The 15,535-nt window shown below is 39.7% G+C and overlaps 1 protein-coding gene across 1 annotated transcript; it reads left to right on the forward strand.

Moving 5' to 3' along the window:
• Positions 1-11,456: 11,456 nt before the first annotated feature.
• LOC130463734 (uncharacterized) lies at positions 11,457-13,360 on the forward strand. The gene is made up of 2 exons (XM_056832959.1): positions 11,457-12,659; positions 12,947-13,360. The coding sequence occupies exons 1-2, from the start codon at positions 11,528-11,530 to the stop codon at positions 12,979-12,981; spliced, it is 1,167 nt and encodes a 388-aa protein (XP_056688937.1). The 5' UTR covers positions 11,457-11,527; the 3' UTR covers positions 12,982-13,360.
• The last annotated feature ends 2,175 nt before the right edge of the window (positions 13,361-15,535 follow it).

Below are 15,535 nucleotides of genomic sequence, written 5' to 3' on the forward strand. Positions count from 1 at the left end.
ATTATCTTTTCAAGAGTAAATTATTTTCAGGTGATGATCCTACAAATGCCCCTCCGTTAGTCACGTCAAAATTATCCTTTGAAAATAGGTGGTCAAAAAAAAAAAAGATAAATTGTTTTTACCACCTTAAAAAATCGAAAAATTATTTTTTATCATCTAAAAAAATAGAACTTGTATTTTACCACCTAAAAAAAATTTAAAACTTATTTTTTACCACCTAAAAAATGGAAAAATGTATTAAAATGTTATGTAGGGGGCGACAATAATGGTAATAATTCTTATATGTTCTATTTTTCCATGATTTCATGTATTTAACTCTCTTCACTTCCCCAACTTACTTATGTTTCATGAATTTGCATAATTTTTCACCACCATTCATTCACCAAATCGACAAAATTTAATGAAAGTAAAGCAAGAAGGGTGAAAGAGTTAAGGAAAATCATATAAGGAGTGTAAAAAATGTGAGAAAAGTTGAATTAGATAGCCATACATAAATGATTTATCTAATTTTTCACTTTTAGGTGGTAAAAAACAAGTTTTAATTTTTTTTAGGTGGTAAAATACAAGTTTTAATTTTTTAGAAGGTAAAAAAAAAATTTCGATTTTTATAGATGGTAAAAAACAATTTGTCCAAAAAAAAAAGTTACTCATCGTAATTTTATAAATGATTTATAGTCCCCGTAAAAGGAAAAACATAAATAAGATAGATTTATAACATAGTTCGTATTAGGACGACAAAACTATGTTTCCTTTCCTAAAAAAAACAAACAAAAAAGCAAACAAAAACTGTACTTCTTAATTGATCAACGGTAAAATTGACATAATGGTAATAAACTTTCATTTAGAGGTATTAGATTAAACTGTACTAAGATGAGATTAGCCACTAAGAATGATATTTTCATCTTTTTTGTAGTAATTGGGCCATGGTTTGGGCCAAACCTATGCATTAGCAACCCTTCTTCTGTGTGGCAAGTCACACCATCAATTTTATGGTGTTACAATATATAAGGCAAAATAGCGATATATATACAGCATGTCTCGCAAAATTTTAATGTCTGAGTAGTGCTGGAAGAATGGCTTCATTTTTGTTTGTTGGGAGTCTTGGTTGCGTTATACCAGAGGTTTGTATATTTTTTTCCTTCTTTTTTTAAAAAGTGTTATCATCAGTATGTATTTTAGATACTTTCATATTATTATGGAGTTACTTAACATAATATTTAGCGTTACTAATCTTAATCTTAATGTCACTAATTTATTTATTTTATAAAGGTCATTGTCATAAAAAATTTGCTTACTTTTTTTGTTGACTGGATATGAGAGTTACTTAACATAAAATTTGATGTTATTAATCTTAATCTTAAGGGTGACTTTTTTCTAAAGGGAAAAAATGTTAATTATCACCTAGAATCATATAGTACTGTAGGTTACTTTAATATTATTCGGGAGTTACTTAACATAATACTAAGGGTTACTTGATTTTTTTTAAAAAGGGTTATTATCGTATGAATTTGTGTTACTTTTATGTAATTCAGGAGTTACTTAAGATAACATTTAGTGTTATATTAATCTTAAGGGTCTTTAGTCTATGTATTTAGATTGAAATGGGTTATTATCATTAAAGTTTGAGTTACTTAACAAAATATTTGAGGTTACGTTACTGGTCTTAACAGTAAGGGTGACTATTTTTTTAAGAAAAAGGTTATTACAGTGTATCATATAAATGTGGGTTACTTTCATGCTATTCGGGAGTTACTTACTACTTCATCCGTTCTGGAAATATCGCACCCACTACAAGAATTTGTATCTTTTACGACAACCTAATTACGACGGGTCAAAAATCCCGTCGCAAAAGCCTTTTGCGACGGGGCTAACAACCAAACAATGACGGGAATAACCGTCGTAAATGTCTTTTACGACGGGTTTATAACGGGTTTACGACGGGATTTTCTATTAACGACGGCCCCCTTTTATGACGGGTTCGCGACAGGAAATCCCGTCGTTAATCAACAATTATTGGCCTTTCGCGACGAGATTTCCCGTCGTTAATAGTACAATTTCTTGTAGTGACCATTTGTTTTTTACACTATTCACATTACTTTGGGCATTTTTTGTGATTTGTACGTAAGAAAATTTTAGTCATGTGAAATCATGTTAGATTGGTATCGATATATATTTTCTAAATATATATTTTTTATAATTTTACTTACATATAATTTGAGATATTAAGAGTCAAAGTAATGGTTAGAGGCGTAAAAGTCAACCATGGTGCGATATTTTCGGAACGGAGGAAGTATTATATTTAGCGTTACCAAATCTTAAGGGTTACTCTTTTTATAAGGGTTGTTACTTTCATATTATTCGGGGGTTAATTAATTTATATTTAGGGTTATCAAACATAATTTTGAGATAGTTACTAGCACTAGTTATAACATGAAAGTATAACAATGGGTTACTTTCATATTATTAGTTACGAAGCATAATACTAAGGATTACTTAAATGTTAACAAGGGTTATTATTAGTTACGAAGCATAATACTAAGGATTACTTAAATGTTTTGTTCATTTTTTCCATTCTTTTGTCACATATCTCAAAATTTTAATTTCAAACTCTGCTCCAGATGCATTTCAAACTAGGGTTAAACTTAACCTGACAAGGTAAATAAAGAGAAATATTGTCCAAATACTCTGTAGAATAAAGTGAAAAACGAAAAGTAATGTAGTTATTTAGAAAGTAGTAAAACATTGAAAAACAAACGATGTGGAGTACTCCAACATTTAACATTTTCTAAAATTTGACCAAGCACTTATATTTCGTGCTAGTTTGGAAAAGTGTCAAATGAGTTGGTCATTTAAGAAAATAAATCTTCACTGCACCGCATTTAGACCACTAATACAAGATTTACATCGTTAATTGTGCCTTCTTTTGGGCAAGAAAGGGGTTGAAGAGTGGTATAAATTTCAAAGGGTTAAGTAATTCTAGTTATTTATACCTACCCTGAAAATGCCTCTTTGCCAAATATTGTTTGACATTTGTTACTTTGTTTTCTAATTCGTTTCACCATATGTTCCACTATGAGTTGGTAAATGAGGTGGTTCAAATTCAACCTAATGTCGACCATCAATTATGTTACTCCCACGCTTTAACACTTGCACATAAGTTTAGGAAAATCTGTTACACTTGAAAAACTATTACGACTATCATTTGCTTAACTTAATTCGATGATTTGGAGAAACTTCTAACATAATAATATTGGAAACCATTTCTTTAGTAAACTAATTGACAATGGAAACACTCTCTTCATTCACCAGGAAGTTACAACAATAATCACATGAATAATACACCATAGAGTCGTAAGGGGAATAATTTTGGCTACTAAACATTGATTTTGGCACACCGATTGTGAGGATATAATTTTTTGTGGGGTGATTATAAAGGTCGTAAGTTGGGATAACATTTAGTTGTCGCAATCATACGTGTCTGATTCTAAATGATACATATAAGCGCCACGTAGGCCATGCGTCATCAAAATATTTTTACTAACAATGCAGTATTTTTGTGTTTCTCAGAAATGAAGAGAAATCTTGTGTATACAAGAAGTTGAATGGGAGTAGTATTTCTTTCCTGGTCTTGTATGTGGATGACATACTTATCATAGGAAACGATAAGACCATTCTTTAGTCAGTCAAGGAATGGCTTAAAAGTTGTTTCTCCATGAAAGACCTATGACCATGAAAGACCTATGAGAAGCTAAGTACATCTTGGGAATAAGGATCCATAAAGATAGATCCAAAAGCCTGATTGGACTTATCCAAGAGACTTATATTGATATCATTCTTGCAAGGTTCAAGCTGGACAACTCCAAAAGAGGTTTCATTCCCATGCAACATGGCATATCACTTGGGAAGACTCGATGTCCTTCGACTCTTGATGAGGTCAAGCGTATGAGTAATGTTCCTTATGCCTCTACAGTAGGATCCATTATGTATGCCATGGTATATATGCACTCGCCGGATATTGCATATGCTTTGAGTATGTGCAGCATATACCAGTCAAACCCAAGAGAGGCACATTGGATGGAAGCAAAGAATATCCTTAAGTACTTGCGAAGGACTACAGATAATTCCTTTGAAGCTAGGAAATGTGTCATTCACCCAATGTGCATTACTCTAATACCAAAGGTTCAGATTATTTACGAACAATTAATTCGGTGAGATCAAGTGATTGGATTAGTTGGATGGAGAAATTTTTTCGATCAGTGAGTTCTAATCCTAATTAGGCTCACAACTTACTCTTGACTTAACCTATAAGGCCACACCATTGGCATGTAACAAATCACCGAATTAAATGAATCAAAAATTCATTTAATAGCTTTTCGGGAAAAATGTTCGGAAAACATAATTATACGATTAAACGTTGGATCGCAAATCGTATATCATATTGCATATATTCCTAAGCTATGCAAAATGAATAATCGTATTGTACGACGTTGAATCGTCAAATACCAAGCGATAAATTATCGAAGCATAATTTAATCGCAACACGAAGAAGCAACTGCGAGCCAAGCGCACAGACGCAAGGCCCATGGGCGCAGTGGGCAAGCGTGCAGCGCTGGCCCATGGCCTCGCTGCCTAGGCGCGCGCCCACGGAGCTAGAAGGAGCAGCGCTGCGGCCCACGGCCCAGCAGCGTGCTCGATGCATGCTGTTGCTTCGAGTGGGCCGAGCTAGTCGGTCGAGGCCTTTGGCTTTGGCCGGTTAGCTTGGCAAGTTAATGGTTATTTTAATAACCTACTAACATATGTTTTTCTCTTAACCTAATATCATATTCATTCTATCCAAGCACCTAGAGAACCCTAATTCTCTATGTGCCTCCATTAGAGTGTTCTTCCCAAAAGAAAAATATCTTGAAGGATATCTAAGCCATCAACCTCAAGACGGATCTGAACGTGTCGGTGAACCAATTAGAGGAACGACATTTGGAGTTCTTGTTCGTGTTCGTTGAACTAAGGGGAAAAACGCTACAAACGTAAGTTATGCTTAATTTGTACTTTATATTTCCTGACTTTGGGGTTATTCCGCTATCATGTTATGTATTTAACTGTAAACCCCTACATCCTTAGGTTACGGTGGAGATAATGAGTTGGTTGTCACTTGATACACCGATGCAAGCTTCCAGGGTGACAAAGATGACTTCCGATCACAATCGGGTTTCCTTTTTTGTCTCAACGGAGGAGCTGTGAGCTGGAACAGTTCTAGGCAGAGTTCCATCGCATATTCTACAACAGAGGTTGAGTATATTGCAGCAAGTAATGCATCAAAAGAATTGTTTGGATCAAAAAGTTCATTAGTGAACTTGGTGTAGTTCCTAGCATTGAAAATGGCATTGAGTTGTATTGTGACAACAATGGTGCCATTTCTAAGTCCAAGGAAGCCAGATCACACCAAAAATCCAAACATGTGCTCAGGAGATTCCATCTTATTTGAGAGATCGTTGAAAGAGGGGATGTGAAAGTAAGCAAGGTTCACACTGAGGATAACGTGGTTGATCCTCTGACTAAACCGCTTGCTCAACTTAAGCATGAGAGTCATACTAGGTCTATGGGGCTTAGGCATATGGGAGAATGGCTTTAGGCTGTTTACTTCATGTTTATAATTGTAAAGATATTTATTATGTTTTGAATGTTTATGAATAAAAGTTCATTCTTATTTAATTGCTTGGTTTAGTGTTAAATAAAATGTCCAAGTAACTTGTGTTTTCAAATAGGATTATCGAAAATGTTTTGATAATGGAACCCTACAAAGTGAACTGAAATCACAACTTATTAAGTCCCTTGTCTAAATCACTAAATTGGACATAAGTGATTTGATTGAAGACTAGTATATAATTAATTGATAGCGCAGTTCCATGGGCTATGGAGACATAGCGATGTCTAATTGATTATATGGATGTATACTTGATGCATTGAGACATGGCCTAACTAGATTCTAAAAATAGAATCAAACTTCTATATTTAGTGGATTTCTTAGACATGAGTATATCTTAGTAACCATGAGACAATTAGTTTAACTTTGACGTTGTTAAACATCATGTCGTAAAAGGAGGTTATAAAGGCAACGATCAGGTGGGCTAAGAATTGAGTGGGAGTTATGGTCATACAAGAGTGAATAAGTCCTCCTATTAAATAGGAATGGTGTCTGAGCCTCTTGATGAGCGAGAACTGAAAAATTGCATGGTCGTGCGAAATGGAATTAAAATATTAATCTTCATTTGAATAGTTCGAACTCAACAATCAAGAAACAAGAATTTGAGAATAACATTGTGTTATCAATTTAGCATTAAGAGACTTAAGGAATTTAACATTGCTTTCTTGTCTTCGGACAAGTGGGAGATTGAATGAATTATGTCCTAAGACATTTCCGGCAATTACTAAATACAAATAGGAAATATTATGGAGATTAAATATTATGTTAAATTAGTAATTTATAATTATTTGCTAAAGAATAATTATGATAGTAGATTACAATTGGATTGGGCCTACAACTAATTTAGCTTAATTCCTATGAGGTGTCACATATAAGCTGGAATGGGCCCAAAAGCCCCTATAGCAACTGGCCTACTAAGAGAAACAAGGTTGGGCTTTGTTTTCCTGTTAACCTAAAACTCTCACATTATAAGAGTTATAATGTGAGCGATTTAGAATAGACGTTCATTCGATGTATGACACAAAAAGGAAAAACAAAAACCCTAACCCATTCTCTGAAACGTCATTCTTCTCAAATAAAGCAAGAGAATGATTGTGATCTTTCGTACTAGCATAGGTGGGATTCAATTGGTGCTTGTGGACTAAGTAGAGCAGCAACAAGTGGAGCCCTTAGATTTTCGAAACTTGTATACGAACGGGAGAACACGCTATAAAGGTTATTATTCTTCCATATCATCATAAATCTGATTCATATTATTGTTATGCATGTGCCCTGTGACAGATGTTAGGAAAATGTTTCTTGAAATTCCGCTTTATGTATCTATATTATCCTACAATTTTTTTAATGTTCTTATTCATTTTCAGTATGGGGGAAAGTCTTGCACGCCCTCGACAGTGGCTCGACATCATAAAACTAGTGCTAGTTTCAGCACCGATCATGAAGCAGGAAAACAAGTCCAATAGTAAAACTTTTTGTCTTGTGCTTTTCAGAAACGTAAAATGTATAACATGCATTTGGCTTTGTAGGAATTCTGTTATTTCCGAGTTAAAATCAGTAGCTCAAGCTGGGGAGTTTGTGTGAAGCGCGCTTGTGCATAATTCATACCATTAACTTGATAAGGATTGACTAAGTCTTCACTTGACTAAGTATTTAGTTTGTTACGTTGATACTCTGTTACTATAATGCCTCCTAATATTATGCACATATTCCTAGTTTGTTGCTAGTATATAGCTTAGTTAGTTTAATGTTTAGCGGCTACATTTCCATTCTTGTAAACCTAGTGAACTAGAGCTGTACTCCTATAAATGTTGTTGCATATTAATGATAAATTATCACTTCTCCAATTCTCTCTATATGGTATCTGAGCTAAGATTCAAATAAAACCAAATTTTTTTCCTCCCTTCGTCTGCTTCCATGGCCATCCCCAACTCCTCTTATCAAATCCCTAACTCCAGTGAGCCAACCAAGCCTTTCACCTTCATCAACATTACCAATGCCATCAAGCTTACCCCCACTAATTACTTATCCTGGAGAATGCAAATTCAATCCATACTTATTGGCCATGATCTTCACGGCTTCATCGATGGTACTACATCAGCCCCTCCTCCTACCATCACCACCGATGCCGTTGAATCCACGAACCCCGCTCACCTCACATGGGTTCGCCAAGACAAGTTGTTGCTCGGTGCTCTCATTGGTACACTATCTCCTTCTCTCATTCCCCTTGTCTCCCGATCCATCACCTCAAAAGAATTTTGGGATATCTTGGCAAAAACATATGCTACACCAAGCAGGGGCCATATCAAACAACTCAAAGACCAATTCTCCCGCATTTCCAAAGGTGGTCGTTCTATTACTGACTATATGCAATCTGTCAAAGCTTGTGCAGATCAATTAGCGGCTCTTGGTAAACCAGTCGACCACGAAGACTTGATTGATCGAGTTCTTGCCGGCTTAGACACGACTTATAACTCGACTATTGAATCTATCAATGGTCGTGATACTCCCATCTCATTCGAAGAGCTTCATGAAAAACTCATAAACAAGGAACTGTCAATGGCCCAAGCCCAACCACCTCCAGATCTTCCAGCCACAGCGTTTGCTGCAACAACTCGCCCGTATCAGGGACGTAATCAAGGTCGTCAATCTTGGAATTCTGCACCCGGTCTGCTGCCCACACCACCACCTGACACTAACAACTCCTCTCGTCAGCCTAAGCCCTTTCTAGGTCGTTGTCAGTGGTGTGGTGAACGTGGTCATGTGATCACAAAATGTTCTAAGTTCACCCAAAAATTTCCAACAGCAGCAAATGAAGCTCCACGGGACAATCGGCCTCGTCCCCAAGCCTACACAGCCACAACTGCTGCCCATGCTTCTTCCTCTTGGCTACTCGATAGTGGAGCATCCCACCATGTCACCAATGATCTCAGTAATCTTGCGTTCCATGCTCCATACGACGGCACCGAAGAACTCATAATTGGTGATGGTACTGGCCTTCGTATTTCTCATATTGGCACTATTAAATTTTCTCACAATTCTTCTCTTAAATTATCTAATGTTTTGTGTGTCCCTGCCATGTCTAAAAATATTATATCCATATCCCAACTTTGTCATGATAACAATGCCATCATTGAATTCTCATCTTCTTATTTTTCTATGAAGGATCTCAACTCGGGGGAGACACTCTTCAAGGGTCCGGTTAACTCCGGAGTCTATGAATTTCAGCCCATTCGTCCACAAGTCTACGCAAGCACACTCGATTCCCTAGACTGGCATCATCGTCTAGGGAATCCATCTTCTAAAATTTTTAGACAACTTATTTCCCTTTTTCAATTAAATGTCCCAAATATTTCGACTTTAAATTGTAATTCATGTGCTTGCAATAAAAGTCACCAACTCCCTTTTTCTATTTCCACTATTTCATCTATTGCCCCCCTCCAATATATTTACACTGACTTGTGGACATCCCCCATTTACTCTCATGATGGTTATAAATATTATGTTATCTTTGTGGATCATTTTTCAAAATATATATGGTTTTATCCACTCAAACTCAAATCGGATACAAAAAATGTTTTTATTCGATTTAAAGCGTTGGTTGAAAAATATTTTCAACTGCCCCTTCAAACACTTTATTCAGATAATGGTGGTGAGTACGATGCTTTGAAAAATTATCTCTCTATTGATGGTATTTCTAGATTAACTACACCACCTCATACTTCTCAACATAACGGATACTCTGAAAGAAGGCATAGACACATTGTGGAAACCGGTCTCTCCCTCCTCACTCATGCCTCCATGCCACTAAAATATTTGTCTAATGCTTTCTCCACTGCCGTCTATCTCATTAATAGACTTCCTACCCCAACCTTGAAAAATAAATCCCCTTATCTCACACTCTTTAAAAAGCCACCTAATTATCTTAAATTGCGGTGCTTTGACTCTTTATGCTACCCGTGGCTTAAACCATATACTACACATAAACTTGACCCCAAGTCCACCCCATGTGTCTTTATAGGTTACTCATCATCCCAGGGTGCTTACTATTGTTTAGACCCAAACACTCACAAAATATATACTTCACGTCATGTGCAATTTATAGAAAATAAGTATCCTTTTTCTACACTTTCACATACTACCCCTCCTGTCTCATCTTTGCTTGATGAGTGGTGCCCAATGTCACTACCACTTTCAACTCCTATTTTACCGCCAACTACTGCACCTCCACCTTCTCCCTCAATTGCACCAACACCTTCCCCTCCCCCTCCTCCTCCTCCTCCTCCTCCTCCTCCACCTACTCATACCATGACCACTCGCCTCCAAAATAATATCCGCAAACCCATTCGTAAACTGAACCTTACTGCCCAAGTCACTGATGTCAACACCGAACCCAAAACTATAACCCAAGCTCTCAAAAGCCCAGTTTGGCGTAAAGCCATGGATGCCGAAATACAAGCCCTCACCAAAAATAACACTTGTTCCACCTTGTCTCTCTCAAAACGTTGTTGGTTGTAAATGGGTGTTTCGTATCAAACGTCACCCCAAAACCAATGCAATCACACAACATAAAGCCCGGTTTGTTGCTCGAGGGTTCCATCAACGTCCCGGTGTCGATTACAATGAGACATTCAGTCCCGTCGTAAAACCAGCAACAGTTCGCCTCATCCTCTCCTTAGCTGTCTCTCAGGGATGGCCCTTGCGCCAATTGGATATTAATAATGCTTTTTTACAGGGGACACTTTCTGAAGAGGTTTATGTTGCTCAACCTCCAGGTTATCAGGATCCTCAATATCCCTCTTATGTATGCAAATTATCAAAGGCATTATATGGCCTAAAGCAAGCACCGAGAGCTTGGTACAAGGAACTTTGTACTTACCTCCTACAATCAGGTTTTCAAAATTCAATTGCTGACTCATCTCTATTTACAATGCATGATAATGGCTCTATTATTTATTTGCTTGTATACGTAGATGACATAATTGTCACTAGTAATGCTCCCAAGTTTCTGGAAACTTTTATTACTCGGCTTTCCACTCGATTTTCTCTTAAAGATTTAGGACAATTGTCTTACTTCTTAGGAGTAGAGGTCCTCTACCACCCTCAAGGTATGTTCTTAAGTCAAAGAAAATATATATCAAACATCTTGTGCAAGGCTAATATGGAAACGACTAAACCGGCTGCCACCCCTATGGCCACACACACCCCATTGACGTTATCTGGTCCAGCTCTTCAAGATCCTACAGAATATCGAGCACTCATTGGTAGTCTTCAATACCTCAGTCTCACTCGTCCGGATGTTGCATACTCGGTAAACAAGCTTGCACAATATATGCAGCGTCCAACTACTGACCATATGCAGGCACTTAAACGCTTACTACGTTACCTTTGTGGCACGTTGCATCATGGTATCATCCTTCACCGAAACTCTCCTATCACTATTCATGCCTTTTCTGATGCAGATTGGGCTCGAGACAAGGATGACTATATATCCACAACGGCTTACATTGTTTATCTTGGGAAAAATGTTAAGATATGTTAAGATATTAGATATTATTCTGTGAATATTCTGTAGAGTCCTAACTATGGTGAGTTACCTAATGTGTACCTAGGGTTTAGGTAACTGAGTTGTACTATATATACGTATGTTATTAATGAGAATGATACGAGATTACACAATATTTGACATGGTATCATGAGCCTAGGTTAAAAACCCTAGATTTTTTTTCCGCAAGAAATTTGAGAGAGTGTAGCCGAGTATTGAGAACAGCGACTTTCTTCGCTTGTTGAGTATTGAGATTAGGAGTTAACAATTCCTTAAGTATCACCATGAGTTCCGATGAGGAGGCACCACCAAAGGTCATCGCCGCCGCCGTCGACCTAGACTACTATCTCGGGTCAGGCGACGGCCCCGGTATTGTTATCACCCCTGTGAAACTGAGAGGAGCATCGAACTACGATGAATGGGCCAAAGCCGTTCGTCGCTCGATGATTTCAAAATTCAAATTTGGTTTTCTTGATGGGTCTGTGAAGGAGCCCATTACGGACGAGACGAAGATGAAACATTGGATTGCGGTCAATTCGATGGTGGTGTCTTGGATCACAAACACCATTGACGAGAGTTTGCGTTCGAATCTGGAGGACTTTGATATTGCTCACGAGTTGTGGAGTCATTTGAGGACGCGGTACTGCGTCGTGTCGGGCACCAGGGTCTGCCATATTAAGATGGCTCTGAGTGGTTGCAAGCAGGGCACGTCTGAGGGCGTCATGGAGTACTATGGCCGCTTGTCGAAGGTATGGAAGGAGTACGTACAGTATGCACGAGTTCCCAGGTGTGTATGTGCGGGTTGTACGTGTAATATAGCGAAGCAGGTGGGGGACATTCACGATGAAGATCGTCTGCACTATTTCCTAATTGGCCTGGATGATCACTATGAAGCCATTCGTGCACAACTGTTAGCACGATCGCCGTTGCCAGGACTCGACGAGGCGTACCAGACGGTTATGAATACCGAGACCATGCGCGCCAAGGCTGCGAGAGGTCCGGAGAGTGTCATGGCGTTCAAGGTCGAGACTAAGGCTCGGTCGAGGTCGGGAGATGTCAGTGGCAGATTTTGTGGTCATTGCAATCGTGAGGGTCATGAGGAAGAAACTTGTTATCAGCTGATTGGATTTCCTGAATGGTGGGATGAGAAGAAACGAGGTGGACGAGGGCCTGGTCGAGGAGGCAGGACGTCGATTAGAGGAGGCAGAGTAGCTCGCGGGGCAGCGTCGTCGACCAGTGGTGTCGCTCGTGCCAATGCCGTGAGCAATGCCACAGGAGGGGCGACAACCACTGTGACGAGTGGAGACGGATCGCATGGTGCAGTGACGACAACCAATCATGAGCTTGTTGGGGTGACGAAGGAGCAAGTCCAGCAAATAGTTGACATCTTGTCACGACCTTCAACCAAGTTGCAAGGTAATCTTGATTTACGTTGGATTGTTGACAGTGGGGCATCACGTCATGTGACGGGTGATATTTCAATCCTGAGAAATATCAAGACATCAAGAAATCAACAGGTTGTGTTGCCGGACGGTCAACCTGCAAATTCAAACCAATATGGTTCGGTGGTCTTGGAGGATGGTTTCGTGCTCGATAATGTTCTATTTGTGCCTAAATTGAACTGCAATTTAATTTCTGTAACTCAATTAAGTGACGAATTACATTGTGCTGCTCAATTTACTAACAAAATGTGTGTTCTTCAGGACCGCTCGACGAGGATGGTGATTGGCGTAGGTGATCGACAGGACGGACTATATTTTTTCCGTGGGGCTCCAAAGGTTCGTGTGCTAGCAGTGGAGTGTGTGGTCGACTTGTGGCATCAACGGATGGGGCATCCGTCGGAAAAAGTGTTGCAGTTACTTCCTCATGTGAGTCATAAGATTAGGAAGAATAAAACAATTTGTGATGTATGTCCGCGGGCGAGACAATGTAGGGAGAGTTTTCCAGTTAGTGTTAGTCGTGCTAGTCGCACATTTGAATTGGTTCATCTTGATTTATGGGGACCCTACAAGACTCCCTCGTCTTGTGGGGCAAAGTATTTTTTTACCATTGTTGACGATTATTCTAGAGGTGTGTGGATTTATTTACTGAATAATAAAATGGAAGTTGCATCGACATTTCTTAATTTTGTTGCCATGATTAAGTGTCAGTTTAATAGATCCCTTCGGGTAGTACGCAGTGATAATGGTACTGAATTCAATTGCTTACAAAATTATTTTCGTCAACATGGGATTCTGTTTGAGTCGTCGTGTGTTGGGACGCCTCAACAAAATGGGAGAGTCGAGAGAAAACACCAACATATTTTGAATGTTGGGAGGGCGTTACGTTTTCAAGGAAATCTTCCAATAAAATTTTGGGGGGAATGTATTTTGGCCGCCTGTTACTTGATAAACCGTACACCTACCCCGATCCTTGACAATAAAACACCTTATGAGATGTTGTTTGGTAAACCACCATCGTATGTGCCTATCCGAGTGTTTGGGTGTCTGTGTTATGCATATAATCTCCGGTGTAAAGGGGATAAGTTTGAGTCTCGGAGTCGCCGATGTGTGTTTTTGGGTTATCCGTTTGGCAGGAAGGGATGGCAACTTTATGATCTAGAGACACATGAGTTCTTCGTCTCACGGGATGTCAAGTTTCATGAAGGGACGTTTCCTTTTGCAGATGAATCGGATGTGTTGCCACCGGTGCATGATGGTCATGGGGGGCTTGACCATTGGAGTTTGGATGAGAGTGGGACTACGGGTCCTGAGACCGTGTCGTCGCCTGCAGGTGATACTGCTGGGGTGTCGCCGCCTACAGGTGATACTGAGGGAGTGTTGTCGCTTCCGGGAGCTGATGAGGGGGTGTCATTGACCAGTGGTGACGACAGGGGAGTGTCGTCGCCTGTGAGGGAGGAACAACAACATGAAACACCTAGTCGAGTGGATTCAGACGTCGTCTCCTCACAGACAGGTGTAGAGGAAACGACGGGTAGTGACGAGAGTGAGACAAGGCAGTGTGTGGAGGATACGGAGTTAGGAAGGGGGAAGCGTGTGAAGTTTCCGTCGACAAAGCTGAAAGACTGTGTGATACATACAATACGGGAAAAATATAGTACTTCCGACAAAACACCTACGGCGTCATCACTCTCAGGTACTCCTTATCCTATCACATATTTTGTTAATTATGAGCGTTTTTCGTCAAAGCACAGGCATTATATAGCAGCATTGCAAGAAGGGCAAGTTCCTAAGAGTTTTAAACAAGCGATGCAGCATGAGGGGTGGCGTCAGGCAATGGCCGCTGAAATCGACGCGTTGGAGGAACAGGGGACATGGACGTTGGAAAATTTACCGGAAGGGAAGAAAGCACTGGGGAGTAAATGGGTGTATACTGAGAAGCGTGATGAGGATGGGAATTTGTTGAGACTGAAGGCTCGATTGGTATGTTTAGGGAATCATCAGGAGGAAGGGTTGGATTATAATGAGACATTTGCTCCCGTCGCGAAGATGGCGACAGTTCGAACTTTCCTAGCTGTCGCAGCTGTCAAACAGTGGGACGTGCATCAGATGGACGTCCATAATGCGTTCTTGCACGGTGACTTGGAGGAAGAGATCTATATGAAGATTCCTCCTGGATTCCAGAAGAATCACTCTGACAAAGTGTGTCGAATGAGAAAGTCGTTGTATGGGTTGAAACAAGCACCTAGATGTTGGTTCCAGAAGTTGTCGACGGCATTGACGCACTATGGATTTCGACAGTCGCTGTCTGATTATTCGCTCTTTACTCTGTCTAAAGGTACGTTGCAGCTGAGTGTGCTCATTTATGTGGACGACATGATTATCGCGGGCAATAGCAAGTTTGCGCTTGAGAGTTTTAAGGCATACTTGAAGGAGTGTTTTAAAATGAAAGACCTCGGGGCTCTGAAGTACTTCCTTGGGTTAGAGGTGGCACGAAGTAGTCAAGGGTTCTATGTATGTCAGAGAAAATATGCCCTCGACATCATCTCAGAGGCCGGATTGTTGGGAGCAAAGCCTGTGGACTTTCCCATGGAACAGAATCATAGGTTGGCATTGGCAGACGGGCCAGACCTGTCGGACGGTGAGCAGTATAGGCGTCTGATCGGACGTCTGGTTTATTTGGCTGTCACGCGACCAGACGTTGCCTACTCTGTACATGTCCTATCTCAATTTATGAAAGCACCAAAGGAGGCACATTGGGAAGCAGCTTTGCGAGTAGTGAGATATTTGAAGAAGTGTCCGGGTCAAGGTATACTACTTCGGTCGGACAGTGCGTTGCAGTTGGAGGGGTGG

This window comes from Spinacia oleracea, chromosome 6, assembly GCF_020520425.1.
Source record: "Spinacia oleracea cultivar Varoflay chromosome 6, BTI_SOV_V1, whole genome shotgun sequence".
Taxonomy (NCBI): domain Eukaryota; kingdom Viridiplantae; phylum Streptophyta; class Magnoliopsida; order Caryophyllales; family Amaranthaceae; genus Spinacia; species Spinacia oleracea.